Source organism: Salmo salar, chromosome 10 (assembly GCF_965601325.2).
Source record: "Salmo salar chromosome 10, fSalSal1, whole genome shotgun sequence".
NCBI lineage: Eukaryota > Metazoa > Chordata > Actinopteri > Salmoniformes > Salmonidae > Salmo > Salmo salar.
Window position 1 is genome coordinate 113,395,548 of NC_138300.1, and position 14,812 is coordinate 113,410,359.

General features: G+C 42.5%; 1 protein-coding gene across 1 annotated transcript in view; it reads right to left on the minus strand.

The window, feature by feature from the left end:
* tmtc3 (transmembrane O-mannosyltransferase targeting cadherins 3) overlaps nt 1-14,812 on the minus strand; it is a 140,186-nt gene that overhangs the window by 48,272 nt on the left and 77,102 nt on the right. Inside the window, exon 7 of the mRNA XM_014125664.3 lies at nt 11,515-11,767. Within this exon, the coding sequence (XP_013981139.1) occupies nt 11,515-11,767 (253 nt within the window). The remainder of the gene's footprint in view (nt 1-11,514; nt 11,768-14,812) is intronic.

Genomic DNA, 14,812 nt, shown 5'->3' on the forward strand with positions numbered 1-14,812 from the left:
ATGGATGGGCTGGACGTGACGGGAGATGAGTTTGGATTGGTCTGCCATGTAGCATGCTTCTATTTATAACGTGAGCTGTTCAGTATGTGTTGACAATCCTTTCCACTGCACCGTTTTTGAAAGATATAACAGCCATCGAGAACCACTTTTCTCAACAACAATTCCCTGAATTTAGCAGGCGCTGATATCAACAGATCAGTTGGAAGATGTGATGGGCCACCTTCTGTACACGTCACAGTCAGTGTGAACCGGAGTGACTTGACATATAGGACATATAGTTGGCCAAACAAGATGTAGCTCCAACAAAACAGAGTTAAATGTTCCAGTCTGCCGTGAAGTGTTCATCCATGTATACGGGTAAGAGTCTATCTACATATTCTGATATAACTTTCTAATTTAGTCAGAAAGTCATTTTATTGTAAGTTAAAGTGTACTGTTAGTTAGCTGCAAACGTTAGCTTGCTGGCTCTCGAGCTAACGTTACTTGAATGATCTCTGTACTAATATTATTTGAATCAGAAATCCATTTCCATTGCTCCTTATAGCCTAATGTTAGCAAGTTAACATTGAACCTAGTTGGTTAGCTTTAGCTACCTGCAGATTCATACTACAGCTATGACAATGTTTGTATTGGTAGTAGTATGAGTTGGGATTATGCCAGTTCATTGTTTAGCTAGCTAGCTACATGTCTAAACAAAAGACTCCAATTCGGCCCTATTATTACATGACCCATCTAATTAGCCAGGTGTTTCTGTGTACATGTCTAGACAATAGTGACCCATCCACTTAGCTAGATGTGGCTGGGGGTGATTACAGCCATCTATTGTATTTCATGAACATGTGTACATGTCTAGACAATAGTGACCCATCCACCTAGCTACATGTGGCTGGTGGTGGTTGTAGGATTTCCTTCACATGACCCATCAATTTAGACAAGTGTGTCTGGTAAGCGTCAGCTAATAATGATAAAATATTAATGATACAATATTTTTATCTGGACACTTTCTGTTTTTTGATATTGCTACTATGCAAGTAACCACTTCACTGTACTGTTTACACCCTCTGTATCCTGTCCATGTGACAAACTTAGATTTTATTTGAGCACACAGACATGGAATCTCCATAGTTGGTAGAGCATGGTGTTTGCAACGCCAGAGTTGTGGGTTCGATTCCCACGGGGGGCCAAGTACGAAACAAAAAAAACAAAAAAATGTATGAAATGAAATGTATGCATTCACTACTGTAAGTCGCTCTGGATAAGAGTGTCTGCTAAATGACTAAAATGGAGTAGAATGGCTTTACAGAAGAGCTTAATGACTTTCAATGTGGCACCATCATAGGATGCCACCTTTCCAGGTCAGTTCGTCAAATTTCTGCCCTGCAAGAGCTGTCCCAGTAAACTGTAAGTGCTGTTATTGTAAGTGGATACATCTAGGAGCAACAACGGCTCAGCCGTAAAGTGGTAGGCCACACAAGCTCACAGAATGGGGCCGCCGAATGCTGAAGCCTGTAAAAAAACATCTGTCCTTGGTTGTAACACTCACTACCGAGTCCCAATCTGCCCCCGGAAGCAAAGTCAGAAAATAACAGTTTGTTGGAAGCTTCATGAAATGGGTTTCATGGCGGAGCAGCCTAAGATCACTGTACGCAATGCCAAGCATCTGCTGGAGTGGAGTAAAGCTCACCGACATTGGACTCTGGAACAGTGGAAACGCGTTCTCTGGAGTGATGAATCACACTTCACCATCTGTCAGTCTGATGGCCTAATCTGAGTTCAACAGATGCCAGGTGAACGCTACCTGCCCAAATGCATAGTGCCAACTGTAAAGTTTAGTGGGAGGAGGAATAATGGTCTGGGGCTGTTTTTTATAGTTAAGACCCTTAGTTCCAGTGACGGAACATTACATTTACGTCATTTTGGTGCATTCACCTTATGATATCCAGTGGAACAACCACTTTACAATAGTACATCTATATCTTTTTTTTTTTTTGTGTGGGGGGGGGGGGGGGGGGTTAGAAGGATTACTTAAAGAGGTGGGGTTTCAGGTGTCTCCGGAAGGTGGTGATTGACTCCGCTGTCCTGGCGTCGTGAGGGAGCTTGTTCCACCATTGGGGTGCCAGAGCAGCGAACAGTTTTGACTGGGCTGAGCGGGAACTGTGCTTCCGCAGAGGTAGGGGGGCCAGCAGGCCAGAGGTGGATGAACGCAGTGCCCTTCTTTGGGTGTAGGGACTGATCAGAGCCTTAAGGTACGGAGGTGCCGTTCCCCTCACAGCTCTGTAGGCAAGCACCATGGTCTTGTAGCAGATGCGAGCTTCAACTGGAAGCCAGTGGAGTGTGAGGAGGAGCATATAGTGACACTGTAGACGATTCCGTGCTTCCAACTTTGTGGCAACAGTTTGGGGAAGTTCCTTTTTCAGCATGACAATGCCCCGGTGCACAAAGCGAGGTCAATACAGAAATGCTATTTCGAGGTCTATGTGGACGAACTTGACTTGCCTGCACAGAGCCCTGACCTCAACCCCATCAAACACCTTTGGGATGAATTGGAACGCCGACTGCGAGCCAGGCCTAATCGCCCAACATCAGTCGCAGACCTCGCTAATGCTCGTGGCTGAATGGAAGCAAGTCCCCGCAGCAATGTTCCAACATCTAGTGGAAATCCTTCCGAGTGGAGGCTGTTACAGCAGCAAAATGGGGACCAACTCCATATTAATGCCAATGATTTTGGAATGAGATGTTCGACGAGCAGGTGTCCACAGACTTTTGGTCATGTAGCGTACTTTTTTTTATGTAGCCTAGGTCTACTGGTTGTCGGAATTTATCTTCCACAGCTGTCCCAGAGCCTGTTTGGAATAAGCTCTTTATTTTCTAAACAAGCTGACCAAACCGATGTAAACTGTTCTACTATGGGGGAAGTAGATTGATATAGGCTAGTGATTTCGCTGTTTGTTACTCGTCTTGTTGGCTGAGGAAAAATATATGTGGACAGTTACTCTAACATCTTCAAAGTGCACATTGGTAAAAAGGACTGCACATGGTTACATCCGCGTCTTGCATGTTCTGTTAATATTGATAACCTAAATGTGATTTCTGTCATTCTGAGCACCGTGGGTAGAAGCCCTAATCAGGTTACGCACCCAATGCATATGGGTCAGGAAGATATCTAAAATGTCAGGTAAATTAAAATGTTGCCGGTCAAATGTCCGGTGCAAAATTTTCCTAACAGAAACCCTACATCAGAACCCCTTTGAGCTAACAGAAAGAAAACACCTTGAGAACCCGCTCTTTCATCAGTTATCAAACTAAATCAATCACTCTCTCTCCGCTATATGGTCCTAGTCGACAATTACCCTGAGTTATCACCCCTTCCTATGTGTTACCGTCATAATATGATATATATAACAAACAGCATGATTGCTTTTGGCAGCACTTCAGAGGGCCCAGGAAGACCGTCGCGGAGGGTGTATGGACCTGCAGACGCCTAGCTAAAAGAAGACACAGGGCCGGGCTGCGTGAAACAACGCAAGGTGTTTTTTGTTATTGTCTGTTTTCACTTGCTCGGGGAGATCCAAGGGCCAAAGTCAACCTGGATGAAAGTGTTTGAAACAGCTACATTACAAAATATGCATTATGTAATATCCATTAACATTAAATTAGAGTTTAACGCAGAATGACTTAGAGCTACACTCCTCATCATGTTGCTGTCATCACAGCAGGTGGCTACAAAGTCAAAATAGATGCCAGGTCCTATAAAAGGTATTTAAGAGCCGAAGTAGACATATAAATAATAACTGCCACATTTGTTTTCTTTTGTTTTTTTGTTAATGTGGCTAATTTTCTTCTCTACCCATTTCACCCCATCATGTTATGTTTCCCTCCTTTTGGAATCAAAATCTTTGTATTGGTGAACAACAAGCTTGAAAATTCCACCAATTTGGAACATTAGTTAAATAACTCTAGTAAGTGTTCCAAATTGAGCAGTCTGTAGTAGCCTAGAATCTACAACACCCCTGGGAACATTGGTGACCCATCATTCAGAGCCCCACCTGTTTTGAGACCCACCTGTTTTGCATGTAATTCTGGCATTATTTGGCATTACATGTCAGTTTAGCAAATGTAAAAAACAAAAATAATCCTTGAGTTAAAAAAGCCTAGCTCAGTGCTATCTGTGGTTGAGGGGCAGTCAGCGAAAGCACAGAGCTTAGGTGTTGTTAATCTTCTCTGGTTGTGCCATGATTGGCTCAGGGTTCTGTCACTCATTGGAACACTAAGTCACTGCAGAATCTACGGGAGAGCTAGGCAGTTCAAGCCCCCCTGGGGTGCTACCATAGATTTACCGTAAATTCCGGACTATAAGCCGCAACTTTTTTCCCAGGTTTTGAACCTCGCGGCTTAAACAATGACACGGCTAATATATAGATTTTTCCCGCTTTCAATGTTTTTTTTTTCTCCAAAAAAACACATTCTGTGACGTGCTCAGTTTTTTGGCGGCATGAAGCTTTCATTAGACCAATGAAATTGCCGAACGAGTTAAGGTCAAACAACTTTTTTGTTTACCGTTTAGATTAAATCGAGCGCTCTCAAACTTCCCATCATTCTGATTACGGTAGTCATTTTGTCACCCTCATCATGGCAAAGACACAGAAAAATGCATATGAAGCAGCTTTCAAGTTGAAGGCGATTGATCTGGCTGTTGGAAAAGGAAATAGAGCTGCTGCACGGGAGCTTGGTCTTAATGAGTCGATGATAAGACGTTGGAAACCGCAGCGTGAGGAATTGACAACTAAAGCTAATTTTTATTTTTTGTTACAAGCCGTGTTTCGTTAAAGCCTATTTATTTTTGTTACAAGCCGTGTTTCGTTAAAGCCTATTTATTTTTGTTACAAGCCGTGTTTCGTTAAAGCCTGTGTAAAGTTAATTTGTTTCAATGTACCGGTAGGCACCTGCGGCTTATAGACATGTGCGGCTTATTTATGTTCAAAATAACAAAACATTTTTAATTCAGTGGGTGCGGCTTATATTCAGGTGCGCTTAATAGTCCAGAAATTACGGTACAGTAAAAGTGTCCATCCAAGAAAGCTCAAGGTCATTGGCCACAGATAAAATGACATTAAATCATGTTCTCTCCCGTAGCTTTGATTGGACTGATAACCACGTTATCTCTCCCGTAGCTTTGCTGTCAACATCATATTTTCTAAATCTTAGCTAGCAAACTAGATAAGTAGTCATCATGAATGACGTCGACAATCTACTGCCAAAGCTGACCCTCTCATCTTCCTAGATCTATAGGCTGCAGTCGCATCTGAACCATCAGATCCTCTCCACCCTTTTAGGGCTGGGAGGTCTCAGGCTCTGCACACTCTAGAATTGCATCCTACCTGGCAGGCTGCTCTTACCAGGTGATGTGGAGAGGATCTGTGTATGCACCACGTACTCGCAATACTGGTGTCCCTCAGGGCTCGGTTCTTGGCCCTCTCCTCTTTTCTCTATACGCAAAGTCACTTGGCTCCGCCATATCCTCACATGGTCTCTCCTATCATTTCTATGCGGACGACATGCAACTACTTTTCTACCCCTCCCCTTCTGACACCCAGGTGGCGACATGCATCTCTGCGTGCCTGGCAGATATCTCAGCTTGGATGTCAGTCCACCACCTCAAGCTCAACCTAGACAAAAAGGAGCTGTTCTTCCTCCAAAGAACCTTGGCGTGACCCTGGACAACACCCAGTCATTCTCTGCAAATATCAAAGCAGTGACTCGCTCCTGCAGGTTCATTCTCTACAACAACCGTGGGTTGTTGGGTCTTTAACCATGTTTGCCAGTGACAGTCTATTCCCATTCAAATATTTTTTTTAAAACAAAACATTCAGGAATAGACCCATGTAATACCAGTTAATATTGCGAGGGTTGTTTAGTTTGTGCAATGTGCTGTCTGTGTCAGTATAATGTGGATCCTCATGATTGTATTTTCCATCCTTTATAGACCACATAATAGAACACTTCAAAATGGTAGGCTAACCACTGACTCTCAGCCCCTCGCTCTGTCTCTCGACTTAAAGACTAAAGTTAAGGCCTCAACATCTTTCTGAATTTATCTGAACTAAGATTTATTTAAATGTCTTTGCTGTCCATTTCGTGCAGAACGAATAGGCCTACCTTGTCAGAGCTCGTTGGCTTGCACTAGCTTATAACTAGAGCTAAGTGTTAATGACATATGAACAAAAATATTATGAATTTACTGAACATAAATGTAATAAAGTTTGTGTATGGTTCAAAAGTCAAAACTCATGTTGGCATTTGTTATTATAGAAGGAGAATGTGGTTCTTATCTAGTTACACAAATCCACAAGGAATCAGTAGAAACCATATTTATTTAAGCAAGTCCGCTATATCAGCTTTGGGTTTTAAAAAGGCAAGTAAATGAGGCTGAATGAACTGTTTCGCTGCCAGACGAGGCCCCACTGATAGCCAGGTGTAGTGGTGGTAAGGTTTCACTCCATGGTGCTGAAAGGAAAGCTCCACTGTTGGGACAAGCTTTACGTAGGCCCTAACAGTTTGTGGGCACCGTTTTTCACCGCTTTCGTGAATGTAATGTATTGTTTAGTGTTGTGTAGTGTAGTGGCGTCGCTGGTATGCATCTAAAAATATTGGTTGAATTTGACCCACCAAGATTTACATGCTAAAATTGCCACTGCCTGGGAAGAAGGCAGTTGATTACCAGCATCCCTTGCAGACAACACAACAGCTCATTCAAATTTCACACCTTAAAAGGGCTCAGTGGTTTCCCAGACCCAGATTAAGCGCTTTCAAATGGAGATGATCTACTGAAAGTGTCCAGGAGTGCAAGAGTAGCCTTATTAATCTGGGTCCCGGAACCCAGCCCATAAGGGACAATTCAGAGTTCTACGCCTAATTCTATATTAGGATATCGCTGATATTCTAGATTATCATGCAGCCTCAAGTGTAACAAAAACAGACATTTTATGCAATTTCCACTATCATCAGGACAAACATTCTGAGTTTGGCAACAGTGGACTCAAATAGTTTGGAAGACACAATACGAAGAACAGAAACAATCCATCAATATAGCCAAAACAATGTTTCCTGTTGGTCTACAATAAGTAGGCTATGGGGGATTTCTGCAGTGGGGATAAAAAAAATAAAAAAATTGTAATAATAGACAAACCAAATAGGATCTAAATGTAGTCTCATTATATGCTTAAGCTAGCTGTTTAATATGAGCTATGAGCTTTCTTTCTCTTAGAAATCAGAGTAAACTATTTATTCTACATTATTGTGATTTGTCGTGGTCTTTGCCTCATAGGGAAGGTAAAAGCAACATTGTGAGCAAGTTCACTGACCCGTGTTGATTCACAGAGAGAACACAGTAAGGAAGAAGTCATGGGTCTGTTACTCTGTTACACTGGTTCTATCACTTTCTCTTCTGCGATCTATGGTCAGGCAGAGGATACAGTAGAGCAGATTCAGGGCAGGCATCCACACGGCTGAACTTTCCAGTGCACTCAATCTGCCAAGTTGGGTCATTCAGGAGAGAACAGAAGTGGTGTAAGCCAGGCTGAGGATACGGAGAGATGCCATCTGTTGTGACAAAAGAGTAAAACAACATCCCAGGCTTCTTGGGTATGTTGGACAGAATATGAATTGTCTTGATGTAGGGCCATATCTTGACTTTATAAACACAGAAGGGTTAGGCTGTGTGTAAAGTAGATGGCACAGTGAGTGAAACTCAAGGCCAAGAGGTTATTCACTCTACAAGCAGAACAAGTCGAACTTATTGGCTCAACGTGGGAATTTCCACAGTGATGTTTTGATGTCTTTGTCGTGCCTACATTTAGGCTATGTAATGACCTTTGCAAATGGCTTTGGTGGGTGATTTGTACACAAAATGTCAACCATCTGGATGGTCAGGTTTACAAACAATTAAGGTTACAACTAGGGCTGTGGCGGTCATGAAATTGTGACAGACGGTTATTGTCAAGCAAATAACTGCCGGTCTCACGGTAATTGACCGTTAATTGACAAACACGTTTAGCATCTCCTGGCTTCCACGCATAGCCTACAAGCCACTGACGCAGACCTTTGGACTATCTACATTTTAAAAAGTCTAATAAATACATTTAATATTTAGTGGATTTGGCCTACACAATCACAATAAATCCATTATTTATTTTAGACAAGTCTAAATAAACATGATATGAAGAAAATGTAGTCCATTTCAAAAGAACAGAATAGCATACTTTGAGTTGTCCTTATGTTAGGCCCTGATCTGGCTATGACAAATGGCTGTGGGCACACTAGTTAATTTAGAATTCCGTGGAATTATTTTGTATTATTTTATAGTATGAAGAATATAATGGAACATAGCTTGCTAAAATAGAAAGGATATTTTCTCCAAACAATTTCAAAGTAAGTGCACACATGCGCATAGCCGGTTATTTAAAACATGAACATATGCTTTATTCTATGTTGAGCGGTTAACAAAGAAACTGGTCCTCCTATATGCTTCATTTAGAGGTATATATATATGCAACTTTAGTTGTGATACAAACGTTGGGCTATATGTTTGGATTTTTAATACATTCTAAGGCTGCATGATGGGACTCTAATGATGATTTGAAAAAAGTCGCAAGCTGCACACACTTCAGTCTCATTCACAATTTGACAAGCACTTGATAATATTCTCACCAGGTCTTGAATTTTCCCAGCGGCACCCCCTTGTGTAGCCGTAATGCCCCATAAAACAATCCATGCCTTTTGCGGCCAAAGTGGGTGTTGTGCCCGTCGGCTGAATATAATAATTATAATTCCCGGCTGCTGTACACCGAAGCACTTCGCACTCACATGGCTCTCTCAGATGTAGCCAATGCCCGTCACGTGATCGGGTCCTTCTCACAGGCATTTCAGCTAATAAGTAGGCTTCAAGTGAATGAAGACAGACACACCGGGGACGCTACTGCGCATAATTGAAGATGTTAGAGCTGTCCACATTTATCCTACTTTTAGTCAGCCAACAAGATGAGTAGGCTTAACGAACAGCAAAAGCACTGTCCTATTATCAATCTACTATCCCCCATAGTAAAAAAGTTGACCTATTCCTTCGGTGCAATAAATAAATATTCCAAACACTCTGGGACCGTTGTGGGATGCAATAGATCCCAAATTAATACAACCACTAGCATAAAAAAAAGTTTAAAAGCAATGAGGCTGATGCAACAGATCAGAACTTTAAGCTTAAAATGTTAAACTATTAGCCTATTTCCGGGTTGGCGCCCCCCCTTGGGTTGTGCCGTGGCGGAGATCTTTGTGGGCTATACTCGGCCTTGTCTCAGGATGGTAAGTTGGTGGTTGAAGATATCCCTCTAGTGGTGTAGGGGCTGTGCTTTGGCAAAGTGGGTGGGGTTATATCCTGCCTGTTTGGCCCTGTCTGGGAGTATCGTCAGACGGGGCCACAGTGTCTCCCGACCCCTCCTGTCTCAGCCTCCAGTATTTATGCTGCAGTAGTTTGTGTGTCGGGGGGCTAGGGTCAGTCTGTTGCATCTGGAGAATTTCTCCTGTCTTATCCGGTGTCCTGTGTGAATTTAAGTATGCTCTCTCCAATTCTCTCTTTTTCTCTCTTGGAGGACCTGAGCCCTAGGACCATGCCTCAGGAATACCTGGCCTGATGACTCCTTGCTGTCCCCAGTCCACCTGGCCGTGCTGCTGCTCCAGTTTCAACTGTTCTGCCTGTGGCTATGGAACCCTGACCTATTCACCGGTCGTGCTACCTGTCCCAGACCTGCTGTTTTCAACTCTCTAGAGACAGCAGGAGCGGTAGAGATACTCTGAATGATCGGCTATGAAAAGCCAACTGACATTTACTCCTGAGGTGCTGACCTGTTGCACCCTCGACAACCACTGTGATTATTATTATTTGACCCTGCTGGTCATCTATGAACATTTGAACATCTTTGCCATGTTCTGTTATAATATCCACCTGGCACAGCCAGAAGAGGACTGGCCACCCCTCACAGCCTGGTTCCTCTCTAGGTTTCTTCCTAGGTTCTGGCCTTTCTAGGGAGTTTTTACTAGCCACCGTGCTTATACACCTGCATTGCTTGCTGTTTTGGGTTTTAGGCTGGGTTTCTGTACAGCACTTTGTGACATCAGCTGATGTAAGGGCTTTATAAATAAATTTGATTTGATTCTTCACATTATAAGTGCAGCAATACACACAGGGCAGTAGGCTATAAGTGCAAATGTTCCAAAATGCAATCAATTAGCGGGAAAACACTTCTCGAAAGTGACGCTAAATGTGATTATGCATGTAATGCTTTATTATAAAGGTGAATTTTTAATGGTGGAAATTATCTTCCCCAAACTTGAAACTCATTCATAGTATGCCAGTTAGGTACCGGTTATTAAGCAAATTAATATGCTTTCATTTTAAGAAGTTATTTGGCCACTTTGGTTGTGATACAAACCTAATCAAAACATATAGGCCTATGGGCTAGGCTACATGAGGTGTGCGACTACGATTTCAAAAAGTCACAAAAAAAGGCATGTGCGGTTCCTTGACTTACTGCACAAGCTGGGTATCATTCAAGGGATAGGCTAATATTGTCACCCATCAGACTCTAGATGTAATGTAATCTACTCTAGATGTAATGTTCTTTACATACAGTGCACAAAATAATATATGTGTGAAATTAGTTTTGATTTAGAATGGACCATGATCATGCACCTGTCGAGGTATAGGGGTATTGTTGGAAAAAATACATGTATTTAAACAGTGAAAGGAGGACGCTTTTAACGTGGTTAATTTTCATGCCAGCCAGGTAGGCTATACTCCTGTTGTAAAGACAAGCAATGTGCTTAATATTAGGAAAGTTGATAAATAAATAAATAAATAAATAAATAAATATAGTAGGACTAGCCTATAGAAAGCAGATGGGATCCTCCTCTTTTTAATAGAGGCCATCACTCTGTTTTCTCCCGCAATTGCGTAGCATATAGAAAGGTTTCACAAAATGGGCTCATGGGCACTAATGAACTGTTTGATTAGATTTCAGTACATTTGCATTGACGTCAGAGTGATTAGAGGGACAATAGAGTGCTGAGTACCAGGCAGTTAGAAAGTTTGGTTGGCTACTAATGATCAGCAGCATCAGAGCTTGGAGAAGCCTAATTACGTGACTAAACAGTCATGTGGAATTTGAATGCCGTCATGACCGCTGGTGTGGAGGTAATACGGTAAGCTGTAACAGCCCTAGTTACAACTGGTAACTTCAGGTCAGAAACAAACCGTACTAGTGCAGAAAAATTCCACACTACAGATAATAATTTCGATGACAGCTGCCAAAGGCACATTGGACAACGCAACGTGTAAGAGCAAGAGAAGAAAAATATATGTATTATGATCTGGCAAAACCACAACCACCAATAAAAAAGGCAGCGAGATTCACTTATGCACTGTATGACAAGTCTTTATAAACCACAAACTCTCACTCCACTAACCATGAGGACGGTCTTGGCGGAGGAGTGTGAGTGGCGGAGGCTGTGGAAGGCCAGCAGGCCCAGCAGGCTGTAGAAGGCCAGGGTGGCCAGGTTCCTCAGGTCTAGAGGGCTTTCCACCAGAGGAATGGTCCCCATGGTCCAATCACAGCAGAGCTCCGAGGGGTTCAGAAGGAGCCAGGCATTCAATGGCAGCAGGTAGTTGAAGGTCAGCTGCCGGGCCGGAGTCGGGCTGACAGCCGCGGGGTTGTCAAACCTGGAGAAGAGAGGGGAGATGGAGGGGTAATGATGTTAGGGACCATATAGGATGGAATCACAAGCTCGAATATAAAATAAATAATATCTGCTTGCCTAAATGTCCATGTTCTACTTCTGGTCCTTGTTAAAGGTAACAATCCTTAGTGGAAGTGCCTACTATTAGGCACATTATTCGTCAATTGTGGGAAATTATGAATAAAAAATGTAGTACAACCGAGGCGAAAGGGTTATACATGCTAATGGCTGCTAATCTGGTTTTGTCCTGTAAGTGGCACTTCGTGCTCGTGTCAAGGAATGGGACCCAGCTTCTTAAGGGCCCTAGGATCCATGTGTACAGGTGTGGTCTGCCAGCCAAAAGGACGACAAACCTACATGGGATGGGGGGAGGTTTTTGTGGGAGGGAAATTGGAGGACAACTTAGAGCCAGCTGGAGCTACAGTATGCTTAGCAGGGCATCTATCAAGGTACAGCTACGTGGATAATGGAAAGGTGTTGATTCTGGTGGTACTGGTAGATATGAATAAGTATCTCAAATTAGTGGCAAGGATAGTGGTAAGTACACTACATGACCAAAAGTATGTGGACACCTGTTCGAACATCTCATTCCAAAATCATGGGCATTAATACAGAGTTGGCCCCCCCTTTGCTGCTATAACAGCATCCGCTTTTCTGGGAAGGCTTTCCACTAGATGTTGGAACATTGCTTCCATTCAGCCACAAGAGCATTAGTGAGTTTGGGCACTGATGTGGGGCAATTAAGCCTGGCTCGCAGTCCGAGTTTCAATTTATCCCAAAGGCGTTCAATGGGGTTGAGGTCAGGGCTCTGTACAGGCCAGTCAAGTTCTTACACACCAATCTAAAACCATTTCTGTATGGACCTTGCTTTGTGCACAGAACTAAGGGGCTTAGCCCGAATCATGAAAAACAGCCCCAAACCATTATTCCTCCTCCATCAAACTTCACAGTTGGCACTGTGCATTCGGGCAGGTCGCGTTCTCCTGGCATCCGCCAAACCCAGATTAGTCCGTTGGACTGTCAGATGGTGAAGCGTGATTCATCACTCCAGAGAACACATTTCCACTGCTTCAGAGTCCAATACACACCCTTACACCACTCCAGCCGACTCTTGGCATTGTACATAGTGATCTTAGGCTGCTCCTGTTCTAGTGCTGACGTTGCTTCCAGAGGCAGTTTGGAACTCGGTAGTGAGTGTTGCAACTGAGGACAGACGATTTTTACACGCTACGCGCTTCAGCATATGGCGGTCCCGTTCTGTGAACTTGTGTGGCCTAACACTTCGCGGCTGAGCCGTTGTTGCTCCTAGACCGTTCCACTTCCCAATAACAGCACTTACAATTGACCGGGGCAGCTCAGCAGGGCAGAAATTTGACGAACTGACTTGTTGGAAAGGTGGCATCCTATTACGGTGCCACATTGAAAGGCACTGAGCTTTTCAGTAAGGCCATTCTACTGCCAATGTTTGTCTATGAACATTGCATGGCTGTGTGCTCGATTTTATATCTGTCAGCAACGGGTATGGCTGAAATAGTCGAATCCACTAATTTGAAGGGGTGTCCGCATACTTTTGTATATATAATGTATCTCAAAATATGACCCATCATGATAACTGGGGAACTGAGTATAGCTAGCGATAATTCCAATGGTTTGGCTGACAATAGGAAAAGAGCAGTTTTTACATGGCTAAAGGAAAAGGATTACCATAGTTATTGTTTACAGGAAACTCATTAAATATATTCTGACAAAATGGCGTGGGAAAAAGAGTGGGATGTTATGATCCTATTAAAAAACAACAGATCTTGACGTTCAATCAGTTTAAATAGATCCTCAAGAAAGATGGATTGCAATGAATATACTGATGATAAAGTGATATGGCTCCTAAATGTATATGCATTTAATATTGACGATCCAAACTTCTTTGAAAATATTTATAATAATCTAATTAGTCTCCAAGATACAGACACCTATTATAATTGTTGGGGACTACAACACAGTTTTAAGTATGTCAATGAACAGTAAAGGCAATCATACTACCAACTATCACCCTCTGGCGCTCAGAGATTCTGAATATTATGGACACGTTGGAATTGACTGATATTTGGAGGCTTAAAAACCCAGATCTCGTAAAATATAATTGGAGGAGACTTAATCAAGCTAGTGAGATTGATTATTTTCTCATATCATTTCTATGGTGGCAAAAGTGAAAAAAAGTATTAATTGAGGATCGAATGCAAATAATATCATCAAATTATACCCCTCCATATAACCTTGACAGACTTTCAACTCGGAAGGGGCATTAGTTAAATTTCTAAGGTTTATTGACTGACAGTACTTCCTTGGCAAAAACTAAAGAATTCATATAACTTTTTCTTGCACAATACAGGTTCAGCAGACCCACTTATCACATGGTATGCCTTTAAATGTGCCTTTAGAGGCAATTCAGTTACATTTCCATAGCAAAAACGGTATCGGTCAATGTAGACAAGACAACCGAAATAGAAAATCTAACATTACAAAAAGCAAAACAATAGGAATTTATTGAGGAAAGATAGGGTTTCACTCATCTAAAACCAGCAAATTAGATGAAGTTTTTCCTAAACCTTTAATATAGAAACGCAACCTTTAATAACCTAACGCAACCAAAAATAACCTGCACCACGCAACAATTTCAACGACTTTACTGAGTTACAGTTCATATAAGGAAATCAGTCAATTTAAATAAATAAATGGGTCCCTAATCTATGGATTTCACGACTGGGGAGGGGCGTGCTGACTGCAGGAATGTCCACCAGAGCTGTTGCCAGAGAATTTTATGTTAATTTCTCTACCCTAAGCCGCCTCCCTTGTTTTTGAGAATTTAGCAACATGTCCAACCGGCCTCACAACCGCAGACCATGTGTAATCATGCCAGCCCAGGACCATCCAACTTCTTCACCTGTGGGATCATCTGACAGCTGATAAAACTGAGGCGTATTTCTGTCTGTAATGAAGCCCTTTTGGGGGGGAAAAACTCATTGTGATTGGC